This window comes from Cibotium barometz, chromosome 19 (assembly GCF_041138505.1).
Source record: "Cibotium barometz isolate CiBa-2024 chromosome 19, ASM4113850v1, whole genome shotgun sequence".
In the NCBI taxonomy this organism is placed as follows: Eukaryota; Viridiplantae; Streptophyta; class Polypodiopsida; order Cyatheales; family Cibotiaceae; genus Cibotium; species Cibotium barometz.
The window spans coordinates 18,196,633-18,213,830 of record NC_141064.1 but is presented as its reverse complement, the minus strand read 5'-3'; the positions used below and the strand labels follow the sequence as shown (position 1 = coordinate 18,213,830).

Below are 17,198 nucleotides of genomic sequence, written 5' to 3'. Positions count from 1 at the left end.
TGTGTGAGTCCAACACCCAACATGTGATTAGATAGAGCCACTGAGATTTGCAGAGCTTGACACCCTCGTCCATGACCCCGATACTTCAAGAAAATTACGGCCATCATCTCCCACCATAGGGGGACCACCTCTCGCCAGTTGAGGCCCACCACCATGAGCATCATGGAGTAGCTCCTACGGTGAAGCTTCACATGTTTAAAAGCTTGCTTGGAGTGCAGGGTATGGAGGAGCTCGAGGGGGAGTGTTGAGTGATCGAGCTCAACTAGTGCGGATATGGATGGCTAGGATAACATCTGTGCACTTATGCCACTGGCATGGTTGGTGGGACTATGGTTGATATGTCGCTAGTGGTTTAGAGGTTGTATGATAGCCACTTTCATTACTAGAGTTATGTTATAGACTATAGTTATCGCGCTGGCTCATATAGTCGAGTTCACACTATGGACATTCTATGTTTTAGTAGTAGAGTACTTTCTCTTATAGTATGTAGTCTTATCTTTATGTTATGGTTGTAGAGAAGTAAGAAGAAAGAGGAAAATTTAGCCATCCATTTCTCTTGTGTGCTTGTCTACTTGTGTGTGCATGTTTGCAAGAAGCTCAAGGTCACCCTTTGTCCTCATTCTTCTCAATTCGGTTACTTTCTTGATTGTTTTAGTAGTACTAAGCATTGTTTTGTTGCTGGAAAGTGGAGTCTTGAAAATGTTTGTTCTAGGTTTGAATCTTTAGTCTAAAAAGTTGTTGGTTTGAATCTTTACTGTAAAAAGATGTTGCCATTAAAGGTTCAAAACTTGTGTCTAAATAGTAGTTGCTATTATTTTAAAAAGTGTCATGAGGCTGTACGATCCTATTGAGTTTAACCAAAAAAAGCTGTTCAACTGAAGCTTGCAAATCCTTTTCTATTTATTTGTCTTGTCCACATTACTATTGTTTTTTAATATATTGATTCTTATTGATCATGTCTTGCAGGTTTTGTTTGGTTCATTTTGACTTTGCAGAAAGGGAATTATCAATATCAATTTGGACAGTATGCTTGGACACACATGATTCTGTTCGTTGTCTTTACTCAATCAGCTTTCACTGTTGCAAACATTTTCGAGGGCATAATATGGTGAGGAAATCACTTTAAAAATAATAAAATCCAAGTTTTATGACCTTGTGAAATACATAGGGTTCATTATAGATATATTTTTCTTTCAATTTCCCTGCTTTCATTTGCTTAGTGTTTTCATATCAAAGTGGGAGCTTCAATCCCTACGCTTTTCTTTTTCGATAAAGAGACACCGCCCTCTTTCAAACTACCCAACTTTTGTTTGCTGAGTTTCATTATGTTGAAGTTACCAAATGAATCCTTATGCAGTCTTTCTCTTTAAGGAGTTGGCTTTCTCTTTAAGGAGTTGGCTTGTCAAATGCAAACAAACATTAAATCAGTAAATTGTTATGCAAAACAAATTTTGTGCCTCTCAAGCTTCTTTGCCTAATGACCTACACTGTGAGTTTGACTTTATCAGGGAAAATTGGTTGCGGCAAGCTATCTTTCATAACGATTAAGGGCGGGTTAAAACTTCAAACCCAAGACCATTGGTTGAGCCATTTCTTGGTTGTGTCTTGAATAATCTTTGATAGGAGTGCTCAATTCCCTTTTTAGTAAGGGTTGGTAGTACAAGGTGCCTAGGGGTTTGAAAGGCATGGTGCTGGTGTCTTTCAATCGAAAGCGTGGACCGTGACAAGATGTCCTACTTCCATTGGCCAAAGGGGTTTTGATGGGACCATACTCCTTTCTTGCATGACGACGAGGCATTTCAAGAATCAACAATATCAAGTAGTATGAAACTGTTTAGCATGATAGGGCACCATGGAGATCCCCAAATGTTTCTCTTGTACAATGAGCATCATTGCTTATCCAGTAAAGGTTTAAAATAAGTAAATATCTTGATTCTGTAAAAGGATATGGTCAATGAAGGGCACCTAGTCAGGTGCCTTCATTTTACCTTTTTGCTACTCAAAAGTTGACGAAGTTTGAGGTCTTTAGCATATTTACTTGTCTTAAGTTCGTAAGGACTGAGAAGGGGAGGGTGAAGTGGTAGAGAAGGATATGAGCCAGATTTGTAAGAGATAAGGAGAAGATAGGGGGAGGAGGTGAAGAAGGGGTGGGTTAGAGGAGACTGGGGAAAGAGCAGGGCAGGCACATGGTGTGCTCCAACTCCTGAGTTCCTAATGTTCTAGGTCAGCCCACAGTGAAGCGTAACACAAGCATCAAACCAGTCCAAGACAGCCTCTAAACAAACAACAAGGAAGAGCATTCTTGGGCAGCTTTAGTCCAGGCCATAGGCGAGTTCTAACTTCTGCAAGGAGAAATGCACAGATTCAGGTCAGTCTATCAGGCCCAGATTCAGCTCAAGTTTGTACACATTCGTCTACAACAATAAGAAGCATCAGGTGGGGACCCTTCACAGGGTTCTTCTCTCTCTTGCATCAAAGATTTGAAGTGAATGTCATCTCTGCAATCTAGGAAGTAAAAGTTCCTTCAAGCTTCCACATGTAACATTGATATCAAAGCTTTGGGCTTGTATGGGTTGCAGAGATGACCTTTTTTTCTTCTTTCTAGTGTGCATGGTTTGTCTGAGTTGTGGGGAAACTCCGTAAGAGCTGCACACACATCCCAGTGGATGGTTTACTTGTGCTCTGGGAAAACCGTCGAGCCTCCCGCTATGACTTTGCAAGAGGAGATTAGAGAACATGAGACATGAGAGGAGACTTGCATCACTTATGACGATGATGCTCCAGAACCTGGTTGTCGTGATGGAATCCTTCTCTATGGCACATATGCAAGAAAATGATGATGAATATGATGCAAGCAAGTTTGGCAATGCTGATGCTTACCCAACCACCTCCCGCACCTCAACATCTTCCCGCCACAAGAATCCTGATCTCTGATCACGGAGTGGCTTTGGAATGCGAAGAGAGCAACAAGAGCACATGCACATATGAGCTATGTTAAAGATGCGCTTTGAGTTTGAATCAGCAGAAAATGCTTGACAAAAAGATCTTTAGCGATGACAAGAGGGAGTTTGGGCTGAGAATGATTTTTGCTGGCAACTTTTGGTGGACCATCACATGGTGGAAGAGGATTGTCATAAGGAGGCGCGCACACACTCCTTTGTACTCTCGACCGCACCACGACTTCACACCTTTTTCAAGACATGTCATTGTGTTCCTCAAAAAGGTGACATTTGGTAAACTTGATTTCAATCGTAGTTGCCAAAATGCGTTTCGTACCTTATGAGTACCCTTACGAGACTTCGAAACGTTTCAAATGTTTTTAAAAGTTTTTTTCAAACTTTGGCTACTTATTTTTTTCTTTTCAAGAAAGAGACTTCTATTAAGTATGAAAAAGGCATACAACAATCACAGCTATAAGATGGAATAGAATAGAATCACCCCAATATGTAAGGTGAGAGGAGTGTCATGGTGCCATGAAAGACCTGTGGGACGAGATGAAAAGAAAATGCCACGGTCCCACTCCCGCATAAATACAACGCGCTTTGCCTGGTTGGAACGAGAGGACCCCTGAATATGAGCCCAAGTAACCATGAGAGTATGGATGATATCACCCCATATAGTGCTAATGCATTGAGACTCAAAAATCTGGACACCCTCAATAGCCTCTGTGCATCTAGCTCTGCAGATCTGCCATGTTGTAATACTGGCAACAATCTCCCAACTGGTGTCAATCCGTTGTCTGGGGGGTGTATAATGTGAGTGCGGGACATCCTGCAACAAACCATGCTGGGTAATACATACTTAGACCGAGCTACATGGATACCCATCTGTCTCATGGATTGAGGTGCGCCATTGGGCAGATCCGCACCTCTTCACATCAGTTAGAGATAGAGATAGGCAGATTTAGAGGCATACCTCCAGGGGACAGGATTTGTTAGATTTGTTGGATAGAGCCAGAGACGGAGGAGCACTACATCTGTCGTTGCACAGCATATTATGAGATTCGAGGGCGCTGCCATTGCCTTTTCAGAGAGGGATTTGGACCACTGGCTAGAGTCATGGACTATTGTGATCAGCGATGCTTGGGTTTTTATCCCCTGGAGATCCGCAGGCTCAGAGAGTCCATTATCAGGAGTAGACGCCCGACTGGCAGGGAGTCCACAGAGAGACAGATTACTGACTTCTTTAGAGGGACTACCCGGGAGGACACACAGCCGACAGCCCAGCAGTGGGCACCCCGTGGGACTCTAGTTGAGAGAGCTATCCAGTTGGGCAGATCTAGACGCCCGAGGGTTCGCGGATCCTCACATCGGAGCCGGTGCCTACACCGGAGGATTCAGAGCATCATTGGGAGGCATCGGGCTCGTCCGACCAGGCATCTCACTATGGTAGATATCGAGGCCATCCGGCAGAGACCCATGCTAGAGCTCCTAGGATGATTACGACTCTAGCCATATACTGTTGTACTCACTGTCACTTTTGTACTCCCCCATATTCATGTATTCATGTATCCATGTACTCATGTACCCCATTTTGACTAGTAGCATTAGCTTCCCCCCTACTGATGTATTGTGGGGCTATCTCTTTTCTTTTACAGACAGTGTATCAGATGTCACATGGTTGTAACTTTGGTCTCATAGGTCACTTTGGCCTTTTGAAGACATTAATATAACATTTCATTTCTCTCTCTCTCTCTCTCTCTCTCTCTCTCTCTCTCTCTCTCTCAGAGTTTACACATGGAACTTTTGTAACACATGTTGGTGTCATAGACCCACTGGGTCTTTTGTAGATGATAATAAAACCTTTCTTTCTTTCATTCTTCTCTCTCTCTCTCTCTCTCTCTCTCTCTCTCTCTCTCTCTCTCTCCCCCCCCCCTCCTCTCTTTTTGGAATCTTATATATTTACTTTTATCTTTCACTCTTTGATGTACTTCTTAGTAAGCACTGAACCCACCGATCAACTTATGCTCTGGTGATGATGAGAATGTAAGTATTATTTGGCTAACTGAGAGTCCCCCCCCATCTCTCTCTCTCTCTCTCTCTCTCTCTCTCTCTCCCCACACACACACACACACACATCTAATTTGTTTGATTCAATTCATAACTTGCTAAGTTTTTGTTTAAGTGGCTACTCTTATATTGTCAAAGAAATGCAAGTATTCTCTCAAATTGTAAGGTTGGATACATTCCAAGCTTATGAAGTTTTTTGTTTTGTTTGTCTTGCAGGTTTTTATTGCCAGCATCCTTGATTGTCATCAATGACATTGCTGCATATATATTTGGGTTCTTTTTTGGTCGTACACCTCTTATCAAACTGTCACCCAAGAAGACATGGGAAGGTTTTATTGGAGCATCAGTAGCCACAGTGATCTCTGCTTTCTTGGTTGGTCTCATCTGTTGTTAAATTTGAAGCTGGAGTTTTTTTTTTCTTTTTCAATGTTGTGGTTGAAGGGTTTTTCATTTATCATATCTCAACTTGTATGCTAATCCTGGATCTGTGCTGCAGCTAGCCAACTGGATGGGGCAGTCTTTGTGGCTGACATGTCCTCGAACGGTATGAAGAGAGCACGGGAATTCACATAATCAACCCAATCATTTCCTTAAAGAATTTGCTAAGAGTTATAGATGATATATTTCACAAAACAATGTATGAAGTGGAGTGAACATGCAAGTTTTTTTTGTTCATTCTGTGGTACTATTGGGCTGCTTGTTTGTCTTGGCATTCTTCCAGTTTCAGATGGAGCTGGTAATCAATTATGCACCTTGTGCTTTATCGCATACAGCAGCTGATTGGGCTTGTTATTGCAGGATTTATCGACAGGCCCTTTACATTGTGACCCTGGTCCTCTGTTCAAGCCAAGACATTATACTCTAGAAAGTTGGGCACCTTCATGGGTGAGGTCCAAATTATCACCGAGCGTGAGTCCGAGAGAGAGAGAGAGAGAGAGAGAGAGAGAGAGAGAGGTCTGACAAATGTAAATGGGCTCCTGAGACCCAAAAAGTACAATGTCCGAGCATAATTTATGGCCAACGCATATTAAAGATAAAATACTTTCCGTGGTAGATGGAAAAAACGAGAAGCATGCAAAAGAGAGTTGTCTACGGTGGTAAAGCTGTTTTTCGTGTATAATGTCTTTTTTCAACTTGAATGATCTTACACAACTTGTAATCATTTGCTCCTACTTAAATGCTTCATTTCCTCCTGTGATAGCGAACCCTTCTGAAGCATAAACCTCAATGCTGTTAGTTTGCATGTCTCAGTCCGTGTCCTTGATCCTTTGCACAACTTGTAGGGTTTTATAATGTTGCTGAATTCATGGAATGTTTACGAGGCGAATTTTTTTTTTTTTTTTTTCCCGAGAAAAGATCCTTTCATTAGTTATGTAAAAAAAACACCCGTAGGGCTACAAAAGAGATCTCTCCTGCTCCTAACAGAGAGAAGAGCAGTGAATACATCATGGCAGCCCGGGAGACTCTCCCTAGGTGCTGCAAAATACAAGCATCAGTCTAAAGGACTGAGCGGCTAAATCATACAATGGGGGGGGGGGAAGAGCCAAACAGGTGGCCTGTAGTGCCAACGGGGGGATCCCGTGTGTAGGGTGTAGAACGGGCCGCAGCGCCAAGTGGTATGAAAGGCCTGGCGCCGTAAAATCGCCTCATCCGAGTCTCCCCGGATGCGGTCGTACTGTCCTCGCAGGGTGTGGATCAACTCCTGCCAAATCCCCCGAACAGTCTCTGCTGGTGGCTCTAATCTCCCCTCAAAGGCCGTGAAGCACCGGGCCCTCCAGGTGAACCAGATGGTGAGGCTGCTGAGGAGCTCCCATCGTAAATCCCTCTCCTGTGTCCAGCTGTCGGACGAGAAATCCGGTGCCGGAACCAGGCGAGGCTGGCCCCTAATAAATCTGATGGCCTGACTGCCCTGCTCCATCTCATAGCCCATAGCAGGCCCTGACGAAGTCGACCAAGCAGCGGCACCCCACGTAAACATACCCTCTGGAGAGAGGGGGGCTAGAATACGCAGCATCCGCAGCCAAATCTGCTGTGCTTGAGGGCAGTCCCAAAGGCAATGTCTCTGTGTCTCCATAGGGTGGCCGCATCGGACGCAGGCCGCCGGAAGACCGCTATAAACAAGCCAAGTGCCAACTGCTGAGCCCCTGTGGGCGACCAGCCACTGAAAAGCCGAGATCCTGCGGGCCTGTCGACTAGCCCAGAGTCGAGCCCAGAAATCCTCCAAGAACTCCTGTGATAGTCCCTGCAATCGCCAATGCCCCGCTGCTGCTGGAGAAACCGTCCTCCTCGCCGTCAAAATATGCCGTCCCAGCCGAACAGTATACTGGAAAAATGTGATCTCTGTGGCCTCAAGGGATGCATAAGGATCATGCCACTCGTACTCTCCGGGGTCCCACTGTAGCCGGGCCAAGGGGCGCGCTGCATATGCCCATATACGCCAATCCGGGAGCACGTCAGCAGGGTCGGGGTCAATATGCCACTTCCGAGAAGCGGCAGCCACTACCCGAATCCTCTGAAAGGTGCACTCTGCAACCAAAGGCGACTCCACCTCCACTCTCTGGAGTCGGCCCTCATCCTGAATCTCATAATAGAGGCATCTGCCATCCTCAGTGCTAGCTCTGACAGCAATCAGGATCTCCAACTGTGTGAAGGCACCCATCCACCGTGGGGCCACTGGCTCGAGAGGTGTGAACCACTCCTCTGAAAGTGCCTCCTGAATATCATCCCTCATAATCAACCCCCCTCTGAAGTGACTCAGCCTCTCCACCTGGGTCTCCTCTGGTAGACTGCAGAAAGCCTGCCAGTCTCCAAAACTACGAGCTGGGCCTGCCGCTAAAGGTCCCCAGGCTAGACGAGGCCGAGAACCCAGCATATGACCCTGCTCTGTACGAACCGCTGGGCTCCAGATGAGCGGCTGCCTGGCCCGCTCCTCAACACAAGACGGAGGCCGCTGAGAGAGCCCCGGTCTCAGCAGCTCCCAAGCTCTCAGGATACTCAAAGCAAATCTGTCCTCCCATCCTCTACTGAGGCCTGTCCTCCTCATCTCTATGAATATCCAGCGAATCTCTGGTGCCCAAGTACCCCCTGCAGGAGGCGCCCGGGCCTGCAATCGCTGCAAGAGGAGCTCTTTCCAAGGCTCAGCGCCTGGAAGCAACCCCCGAACAATAAGCTTCCCCAATAAGGCTCTACTCTGATCGACTGGATCTATAATGCCCAAACCGCCCTGAGCCAGCGGGAGTGTAATAACTGCCCATGCAACCTTTGCCCGAGCTGGCTGACCGTCCCGCCCAGACCACAGAAAGTTCCTGATCAGCCTCTGTACCTGGCTGATGCAAGAGCTCGAAAAAATCCAGCAAGACGTAATGTACCACATAGTCGCTAACAGCACCTGATTTGCCACCACCACCCTCCCAGCCAAGGATAGTCGAGCTGTACTCCAATACAATAGCTTCTTCCGAATGCTCAGAAGAAGCGGGGCAATCTGCTGCTCAGGTGACAAATCGAGGCCAATCTGGCATCCCAAATACCGCACTGCTGTGCCGGGAGGAATCCATCTAAAACCGGGGTCCGGACTCCATGCCGGAGTGGGAGCACTACTGATCCAAAAGGCCACTGTCTTGCGCCAATTGATCAATGCTCCCGAAGCTGCACTAAAAACCTGGAGCGACTGCTTTGCCCGAATAAGATTGGCCTCTTGGCCATGCAAAAATAAGCCCGTGTCGTCTGCAAACTCAGCATCAAGCAAATCCTCCCCCCGGACTGGGAGCTGAAGTCCTCTCAAACCAACCTCCTCTGCCGTCAAATACATACTCATAGCCTCCGCAAAGAAGAGAAAAAGGAAAGGGGCGAGAGGACACCCCTGACGGACTGATCTGGTCAGCTCAAAACTCGGCCCCCGACCTCCTGCAATCAGCACCTGGCTGCGAGCTGTGGAATACAAAGCTGCCACCCCTCTGATCCATCCTGGCTCAAAGCCCAGGCGTAGCATAGTGCCCTCTAAGAATCCCCAATCAACTCTATTGTATGCCTTCTCAAAATCGAGAAGCATCACGACCAAGTCCTCGCCAAGAAACCTAGCTCGGGCCGTCGCCTCCCAGAAAGTAAAGATGTTGTCAAGGATGCTGCGCTCCTTGACAAATCCTGTCTGAGTAGCATGAATCAACTCCCCCAGGAAGGGCTGGATCCTCAAACTCAAGGCCTTTGCCAAGACCTTGTATACAGTATTGAGGATCGTAATAGGCCTCCAATGCCGAATGTCATCCGATACTCCCTCCCCCTTGGGGATAAGATAGATCAAGCCCTCTGAAAAGCTCTGCGGCATCACCCCAGTGTCCAAAACATGCTGAAAGCCTCTGCGGAGGCCTGGCCCCAAAAGGTCCCAATAGCGCATAAAAAAGGCCGGCGTCAGTCCGTCCTCCCCTGGGCAACTATGTCGCGGCAGGACCCTCAAGGCCTCGGCAAGCTCAATCTCTGACAGAGGCGCACCTAGAACTGTGCGCATATGGTCTGTGACCCTCCTCTGCACATGGGCCCACACAGTCTGTCTGCATACATCTCGATCCTCAGTGGCTGGCTCCGCTGAAAGCAAGTCACGATAAAAAGCAGTGGCAATGGCTCTGATCTCCCCGAGCTCAGTAGCTATCGATCCATCCGGTCTAGCAAGCTGGCGAACCCCTGCTCGCGCATGACGGGGTCCAGTGATCTCAAAAAACTCCCCAGTCACTCTATCACCAAGCTGCGTCCACTGAGAGGCCTGACGACGATAGTAAAACTCATGTCTCTGCTCCTCTGCCTCTCTAACCTCCTGGCGTGCCTGGCTCAGCTGGGACGCCACCCACTCACATGCAGGCTGCTGCTCCTGAAGGCGCTGTAGCGAAGCAAGGCTGCGTCTCAGCCGTTGCTCCCGCTCGCGAATCTCTCCCAGTCGTGTCAAAGCTGCAGCGTGTAGAAAAGAGCTAAGATCAATGAGTCCCTGGGCACACTGGCCCGCTGCATCCTGGTCAGAGCACTGACTATCATGCCAGATCCTCTCAATGTCCTCAGCGAGACTGGGGTCTGCAAGTACCCTCTCTGGGATCCTCAACTGCAAGCTGGGCTCCCGTGTCCCCTCCTCCAAAGTCAGTATAACTGGCGCATGATCTGAAAATGAGGTGCCAGCAAGAATGCCGACGGAGCCCCCTCGCTCCCCCAACCAATCGCCCACATAAAAGCGATCAATCCGAGATAGATTAGTCCCTCCCTGCCGGCGATCCGACCGAGAGAAACTAAGACTGTCCTGAGACCGGGAGAAAGCCCCATGCTGCCATGCATCAGTGATCCTCAGTGTCATACAAAACCGGTCCCAAGCTGCAAGCTCCGTGCCGTGCACTGTAACATGACTGCCTCCCACCCTATCTGCCGGGTCCTCAAGCATGTTGAAGTCTCCCCCAACACACCAATGTGCGGCCTCTGGCAATGCATCTGTAACCTGAGTCCAGAACTCTGCTCTGGCACTAGCATGATTGGGCGCATAGATGTTGAGCACACCCAATAGCTCATCATGCATCCTCAGAATGACATACTGTGCTCTACCAGGCACAATGATCCCTCGGTCCACAATGGCCTGCCGCCATGCATCTGCAATAACCATGCATACTCCTCCCTGTCCACCCAACGGACCAAACCCTGCAGACCAGAAAGTGTCCCATCTACCAGGCATCACCGAACCATATCTCCGGATCCTGCTCTCACCCAAGTGGTGCTCCTGCATCATCAGAATGTCAATGCTGCCACCAACCAGACATCTCTGTAGCTCCTGCCTCAAGCAGCCTCGATAGCGTATAAAGTGTGCTCCGCCAAGGCCCTGTACATTCCATGAGATGATCCTCATGGATGTCCTACTGAGGTGGATGCTGTCTCAGCCGTACGGCGGGCCTTCGCAAGCGGCTTGGATGGAGAGTAGTCCCCATCCGAACGGCTGCGAGTCTGCCCACCCGGTGTACTGCAAGAATCCCGGATCAGGCGCCAGTGGCTGTGACCCATGGCGACTGCCTCCTGCTCTGACATAGTAACCTCGTGAATGCTCACATATCCTGGGTCGCGCGCCAAATCTGCAACTATGCGCACGACCAAATGCCGAATCCCGGATGTATCCACACCCCCGGGATCCAAGACAAAATGAGCCAACTCCCAAAGTCGGCCTAGCACATCTGTAACCTCCAAATCGCTCATGTGATGAGAAAACTCAACTGCCTGAGTCTTCAACGTGCTGAGAGCGAGCTCTAGAGTCCACTCCCGGTCACAAGGTCCACATAGAGGGAACGAGAAGGCCACTGCTGAGTCTAGTGCCTCCTCCCCGCGGGCCGGAGGTATCACTACATGCACTCGGATGGGTGCTGGCTCATGGGGGCCCTCTGCTCCAAAAAGCCGTGTGAAGGTATAATCAAACGCCGCCGAGCGGCGCTGTCGAATGCCGAGGCGACTCAGCCGACTACGAATAGATGAAATCCGTGAGGCCCTAATCGGCATAGGTCTCCTCTGTGATGCTCGAGCGAGGTCAGTGCTCAGCGCCCTCCGGACTGCAGGTGAGCGCCAGGGAGCTGCCAGGACCTCCCGGGAAGGCGAGGCGGGCGGAGGGGGAGGAGGGGGAGGCGAGGGAGGAGGAGAGGGAGCCGCTGCCGAGACCGGAGCGGGGGCGGGAGGAGGCGATGGTGGAAGCGAGGCGGTGGGAGGGGATGGGTGTGGGGGAGGTGAAGGAGGGGGAGCTGGCATCTCCTGGTCCTCGGTCGCTGCAGGGGTCTCCTCCTGAAGGGGAGCAAATCTGTTCCTCACGGGAACCCAGTGAGGCTGAGACTATGGCTGCTGCTGCAGCGGTACCTGGGCGTGCTGCTGTGGCTGTCTCCCTCGACGGCGCCCCTGTCCAGGCTGCCACTCCGAGGTCTCTGTGGCCTGAGCAGGTGTCCCTGAGGCAGCCTGCCGAGCCGAATCTGTGGGCGGGCCATCCGTGGCCTGCTGCTGTGGTGAGGGCCGAGGTCTCCTGCGAGGGCAGGCCTTGGCCAAATGACCGACCTGCCTGCAAATGAAGCACTGGTTCGGGAGCCCCGAGAACTCCACTCTCTGATCTATCCACCCCCCCCCCTATCCTAGGTAGCTGAATGACCTTAGGAAGGGAGGAGATGTCAGATACTAACACTCTGACCGAAGGTAGCCCAGCTGCTCTGGCCACCACTGAAGCTGCTGAGGGGCCCGTCTCAAGAACCGAGCCCACCAGTGCTCCGAGCCTGGAGAGGAGCGGAAGATACTCCCGGCGGAGACCAGGGAAACAAACTGTAATATGGAAGAGGCGCTCTCCCTGCTCCGCCGCAGCTGGGTCAAATCCATGCTGCCAAGGCCTGAAGAAAGCCCGAGCACCCCTGATATCCAGAGGACTCATGGCAAGGACCTTGGCAACGCTCTGGGCGGCCTCGAACTCGATCTGATAATGTCCCCGGCCCAAGAGCTGTACATCAAGGATCTTGCCCACATCTGCAAGAAGGCGAGCCTGAAGTAGATCCCTGATCTCCCCTCTGCTGGGGCGAGTGCCGACTATACGGCAGATGGTGGAGTGAGCCTGAAGGCGTTCCACCTCTGCGGTGAGGCTCGCTTCCTCTTCCGGCGAAAGAGAAAGCCTGATGGGGAGGACCTCGGTGGCGGGCGAGGGGGCTGCGGAAGAGTCCCTCTGAGACGAGGCGGGAGGAGTCTCCATCAGAGTCTGAAGCTCAAGCGAAGGCGAGGCGAAAGCGGAAAACCTGCAAGAAGCGGGCTGCACACCAAGAGGCGGAAGGACGGAAGACGAAGAGGAGAAAAAAACAAAAACCCCCAAGGGGTGAAGAGCAGCACGACAAAGGAGGGAAGGGGGGGCGGCGAAAAGAGGAGAGGCCCAGAGGGGGGGGGGGGCGGCGACAACGCGAGAAGGAGGGAGGCGGGGCGCTGCTGAATGGAGGCGGCGAGAGCAGGCGGGGGGGCGACCAGGCGGCAGCGGGGGGGGGGGATGACGAACAGGCGGCAGCGGGGGGGGGGTGGCGAAATGGCGAAGAGGGGGGCGCAGCGGCGAGGAAGGAGGGGGGGGCGGCGCAGCAGCGAGGAAGGAGAGGGGGGGCGCAGCGGCGAGCAGAGGGAAGCAAGCGGGGGGCGGAAGGAAAAACAGGAGCGAGGAGGGGGGGGGGGGCGAGGGTGCGCAGAGCAGGGTGAGGCGGGGAGCTTCAGCGAGCGGGCACGAGGCGAAATTTTTATTTCTAGATCACTCATGTAAACCACTCCACAGTTGTGTAGGAGTTCTTGAAGATAGCTAGCTTAGCAACTGCTTACAGAGTACAGTTTCTGCAATTGAGTAGCTGACAAATCATAAGACAGTTCAGTTCTAGCCTGAATCACAAACAAGTTAAACCTTTGGTCTTCTTTCTGTTTGCTAAATGCTCTTTGGTTGTTGTCTTACTGGGAAGTGCTCTGCTGGGTTTGTATTTGTAAATTGAACAAACTTCTAATTAATCTGTGTTTTGCAGTTTCCATTGCAAGAATTGAGCATTTTACCAGTGCAAAAACATGCATTAGCATATGGGCTGTTTGCATCTATCATTGCTCCATTTGGAGGATTTTTTGCCAGTGGTTTTAAGCGTGCATTTAAAATCAAGGTGTGTAGGGCTGCCCTATTTATACATCTCTCTCTCATAAGGTCTGTTCGGAGTTTTACACGGAAGCTTACAAAGTCAACCACCTTTTTACTGTAGGACTTTGGAGATAGCATCCCTGGACATGGAGGAATTACAGACCGCATGGACTGTCAGGTAAACGTTCTCCATTGCTTGTAGGCAGTATGAGTAGTGTGAGTCAAGCTATAGGAAGTTCTTTTTGAAAGTTGGACACCAAAAATGTTTTTCTTTTTTCACATAGCAAAGGATGATTAGACAAGACAAGCACATACTTAGTAAAAATCTTTTCAGATCAGTTTCTTTTTATATTTTGGGAATTATTACGTTGTAGTTTAGTTAATGCGTTGCTTGACCATAGCAGATTTCAGCTGATTGGCAGCTCTGTACCCTTGTTGACATCCCCTCTGCATTGAATGTGTTTTGATTGTTCTGACAGATGGTAATGGCTGTCTTTTCGTACATATATTACCAGTCATTCATTGCTCCCCTCAACACGACTGTAGCTGATATATTGGACCAGGTAAGGCTCCGCCAATTGAAAGGGTAGGTATACATATTCGTGCATCTGATGGGTGTGATCACTGTTGCGAATGCTTGGGCAACACGGTGGTGTGCATGTTTGTCAGACTGATGAATAATAAGACCATCATCTCTCGCATACTGTCTGTGGCTAGTTTAGAGGAGATTGTATGATGCTTACTTCATGCAAACCTAAACCTCGTAGTGTAAGAGCTTGTTTCCTAGTTGTAACTGCTTGTGCACATGCATAACAGCCTGGTTCTGTAACATTCAAAACTGCGGCTTGGAATGACAGATTCTGCAAACATTAACGCTGGAGCAACAAGCAAAACTTTATAAGGAGCTGGGCGAGGTGTTGTACAGGAGGGGTACAGCTTTGGCCTAGTTATGTACATAATAATAGATTCTATTGGTGAGATCTGAATACTCTAGGATCTGTGGCTTCTTGATTTTGTAACAAGAAGTTTATTTTGTACCATATTAGGAAAGGTTCTTTGTGCAAGTTTGTCAAGAAGTGAAGTTGCAAGAGGCAAAGGTCATATTTATATTTTAAAATCAAGGCAGGCAGTCTGTGTAGATTCTCAGTCAGTTCTTTTCATTTATAGTGGGCATTTGTAAAACAAGTTGAGTTCAAAATGAATGCTGAGGGCATGGATTCTCTCGTGAAGTTGAGTAAGAATCCACAGGTGGTCGTCTTGAAAATTGTATGAATCCAGAGGAATGTTTATCTTTGTTACCTTAGATAAAAATACCCAAGAAAAAGGTGCTTTCAAACATTCATGTTTCCTTAAATAAAATACCCAAGGCAAGGCGTTTTGTGCTTGTGCATGTATGCACGAGGGGTTTGTATCCTGTTCTTCATGAAACATATTTAAAGAAATTTTAAGTTTCCATCTGTTGTGAAGTGCATATAGAAGAATTGAACTGACAAGACGGTGTCAATGGCAGTAAACCAAGGAGCAGAGGTGGGTTTTGAAGACTGAAAAGCCTAGAGTCTCATAATGTGGGATGCTGGAGCTGTATATTCTATGCTAGGTGGAAGCTGTAGAGTGTACAAGTTAGAAGAAGTTATACGCCCACTATGGGTGTACCTAAGTTAGAAGAAGTTATACACATACTATGAAGGAATTTGGAGATAAGTAATGAGAGAAAATGTGTCTCATGAGCTAATGACATTTTCATGCTTGCTTTGTGTTTCAAAGCTATAGGAAAGCGAATATTTGAATCTTATATGTGCATTTTCTTATAGAATCATGCACACGTATATGTACTTTTATGCCATGCAAGGACCTTGATGTCTTGTCGCTACAAGAATTTTGCTACCCCAAGGAGTAATAAAATAGTTAAATCATCCACATCCATGTGTAGTTTAAAGAGTATTGGGAGAGTGTATGTTCGTTCAGAGTCCCTTGATTGAGATTAATACATTGTCTACATAAAAAAGGATGAAAAAACAAAGGTACTCCCAGATGACTCGAGTCATCCATTTAGAGTCCAAAGAGTAGTTGGAGAGTGTATGAGTGCACCTAACAATAGTGGACTCTGTAAAAGTATGTTTTGTGATCCTGGCCTTTGATCAACAGCTCTAAGTCCTCTCTCAATCCGATCATTCAAGCCTTTTTTGCTCCATAGATCTCGAGTGATTGTAGTGTGTGTGGGTCCATTCAGTCTCATAATCTATTGATATGTACCAAAGAGAAAAGAAGTTTCAATTGAAGCTGTTTGTGGTCCGCAGCTTCCATTTTTCAACTATGAATAGCTTTAGTGACAACTGTGGTGGACAATAGAGATATGGTAGGGTGCTAGATAGTGGAGAAATCGTGTATGGGCTGGATTGGTATGCTGTTAAGGGTTCACTTTGGCATTCCCCCAATATTCGAGTTATATTTAAGGGGATATTTTAATTTGCACTATAGAAAGCTTATCCGGAAATTCTTCATGTTACACTTATAATTACTATATTCTTAGAAAACTATGGGTTGTAGAAATAAGCGCTTCTTATGGTGTATGCTTTTTTCATTCGATGCATTCAGGGATGCCATATGGGCATATGGATTGTCTTGAACTCATCATACCACCTGTTATAGATTGTCTTGAACCACCCATTTTGTGAACTCGAGCCTACAAGAGATTTCTTGCGGGATATGTCATTATTACAAGGGTAGCCTTGTGGAGAGATTAGATGAAGGGATTTTACATTAAAATTGGGGATTGTTTCAATGTCAAACAAGAGTTTAGCCTTGTGGAAAGGTGGTTGGTGAGGCAACGGGCCTTGTCATTTAAAGTGGTTAACGTTTCAATGTTAATAAAGAGGGTTCACTGATTAATCATTCTTACTCATCATTTTGTATATGCAACCTAGAGTCCCTACTACCATTATCATCACTTGAGCCACAGCCCGGGTTCAAGCATGGATGTCAAAATTTGGATATTGTGAAGACTCAATCAAGTCAGTCTTGTATTCAAATAGCAAGGTATCCCTATTTGTTGATGTAAAATATCTTATAGCACCATATCATCTCCAGAGTACCAATTCTTGGGATTAAACCTAAATATCAACTTTTTCTCTGATGCTACATGAAAATCTTAAATGACATGCAAAGGAGGTATGTCTAGAGTGGATACAATAATAAGACCCTAAAAATGGACTCCTGCAAACATTGTCTGGTATGTCTAAGAGTGGATATAATAATAAGACCCAAAAAATGGACTCATGCAAACATTGTCTGGTATGTCTAAGAGTGGATATAATAATAAGACCCTAAAAATGGACTCATGCAAACGTTGTCTGGTATGTCTAAGAGTGGATATAATAATAAGACCCTAAAAATGGACTCATGCAAATGTTGTCTGGACTTTCATCATGAGCTAGGATTCATTTGAAAGATCTTTTTAAAAACAATTGAGTCCAAATTGTCAAGCTTTCCATATCCTATCCATCCTATGCGTGCGCGCACACGGACATTGAGTTGCATTTATGCAAATAATTTGTTTCATTTTTTGG

At 47.7% G+C, this 17,198-nt stretch overlaps 1 protein-coding gene across 2 annotated transcripts in view; it reads left to right on the top strand.

The window, feature by feature from the left end:
• Positions 1-14,970, top strand: part of LOC147628294 (phosphatidate cytidylyltransferase 1-like) — a 96,983-nt gene extending 82,013 nt beyond the window's left edge. Inside the window, exons 4-11 of one of the 2 annotated variants that reach the window (XM_086813389.1) lie at positions 967-1,108; positions 5,226-5,382; positions 5,506-5,553; positions 5,808-5,894; positions 13,529-13,657; positions 13,754-13,810; positions 14,112-14,195; positions 14,490-14,970. In XM_086813389.1, the coding sequence (XP_086669515.1) occupies positions 967-1,108; positions 5,226-5,382; positions 5,506-5,553; positions 5,808-5,894; positions 13,529-13,657; positions 13,754-13,810; positions 14,112-14,195; positions 14,490-14,579 (794 nt within the window). In that variant the 3' untranslated portion in view covers positions 14,580-14,970. Of the gene's footprint in view, positions 1-966; positions 1,109-5,225; positions 5,383-5,505; positions 5,554-5,807; positions 5,919-13,528; positions 13,658-13,753; positions 13,811-14,111; positions 14,196-14,489 lie in introns of both variants that reach the window. The other variant, XM_086813388.1, reaches the window with a different exon arrangement.
• Positions 14,971-17,198: the final 2,228 nt, after the last annotated feature.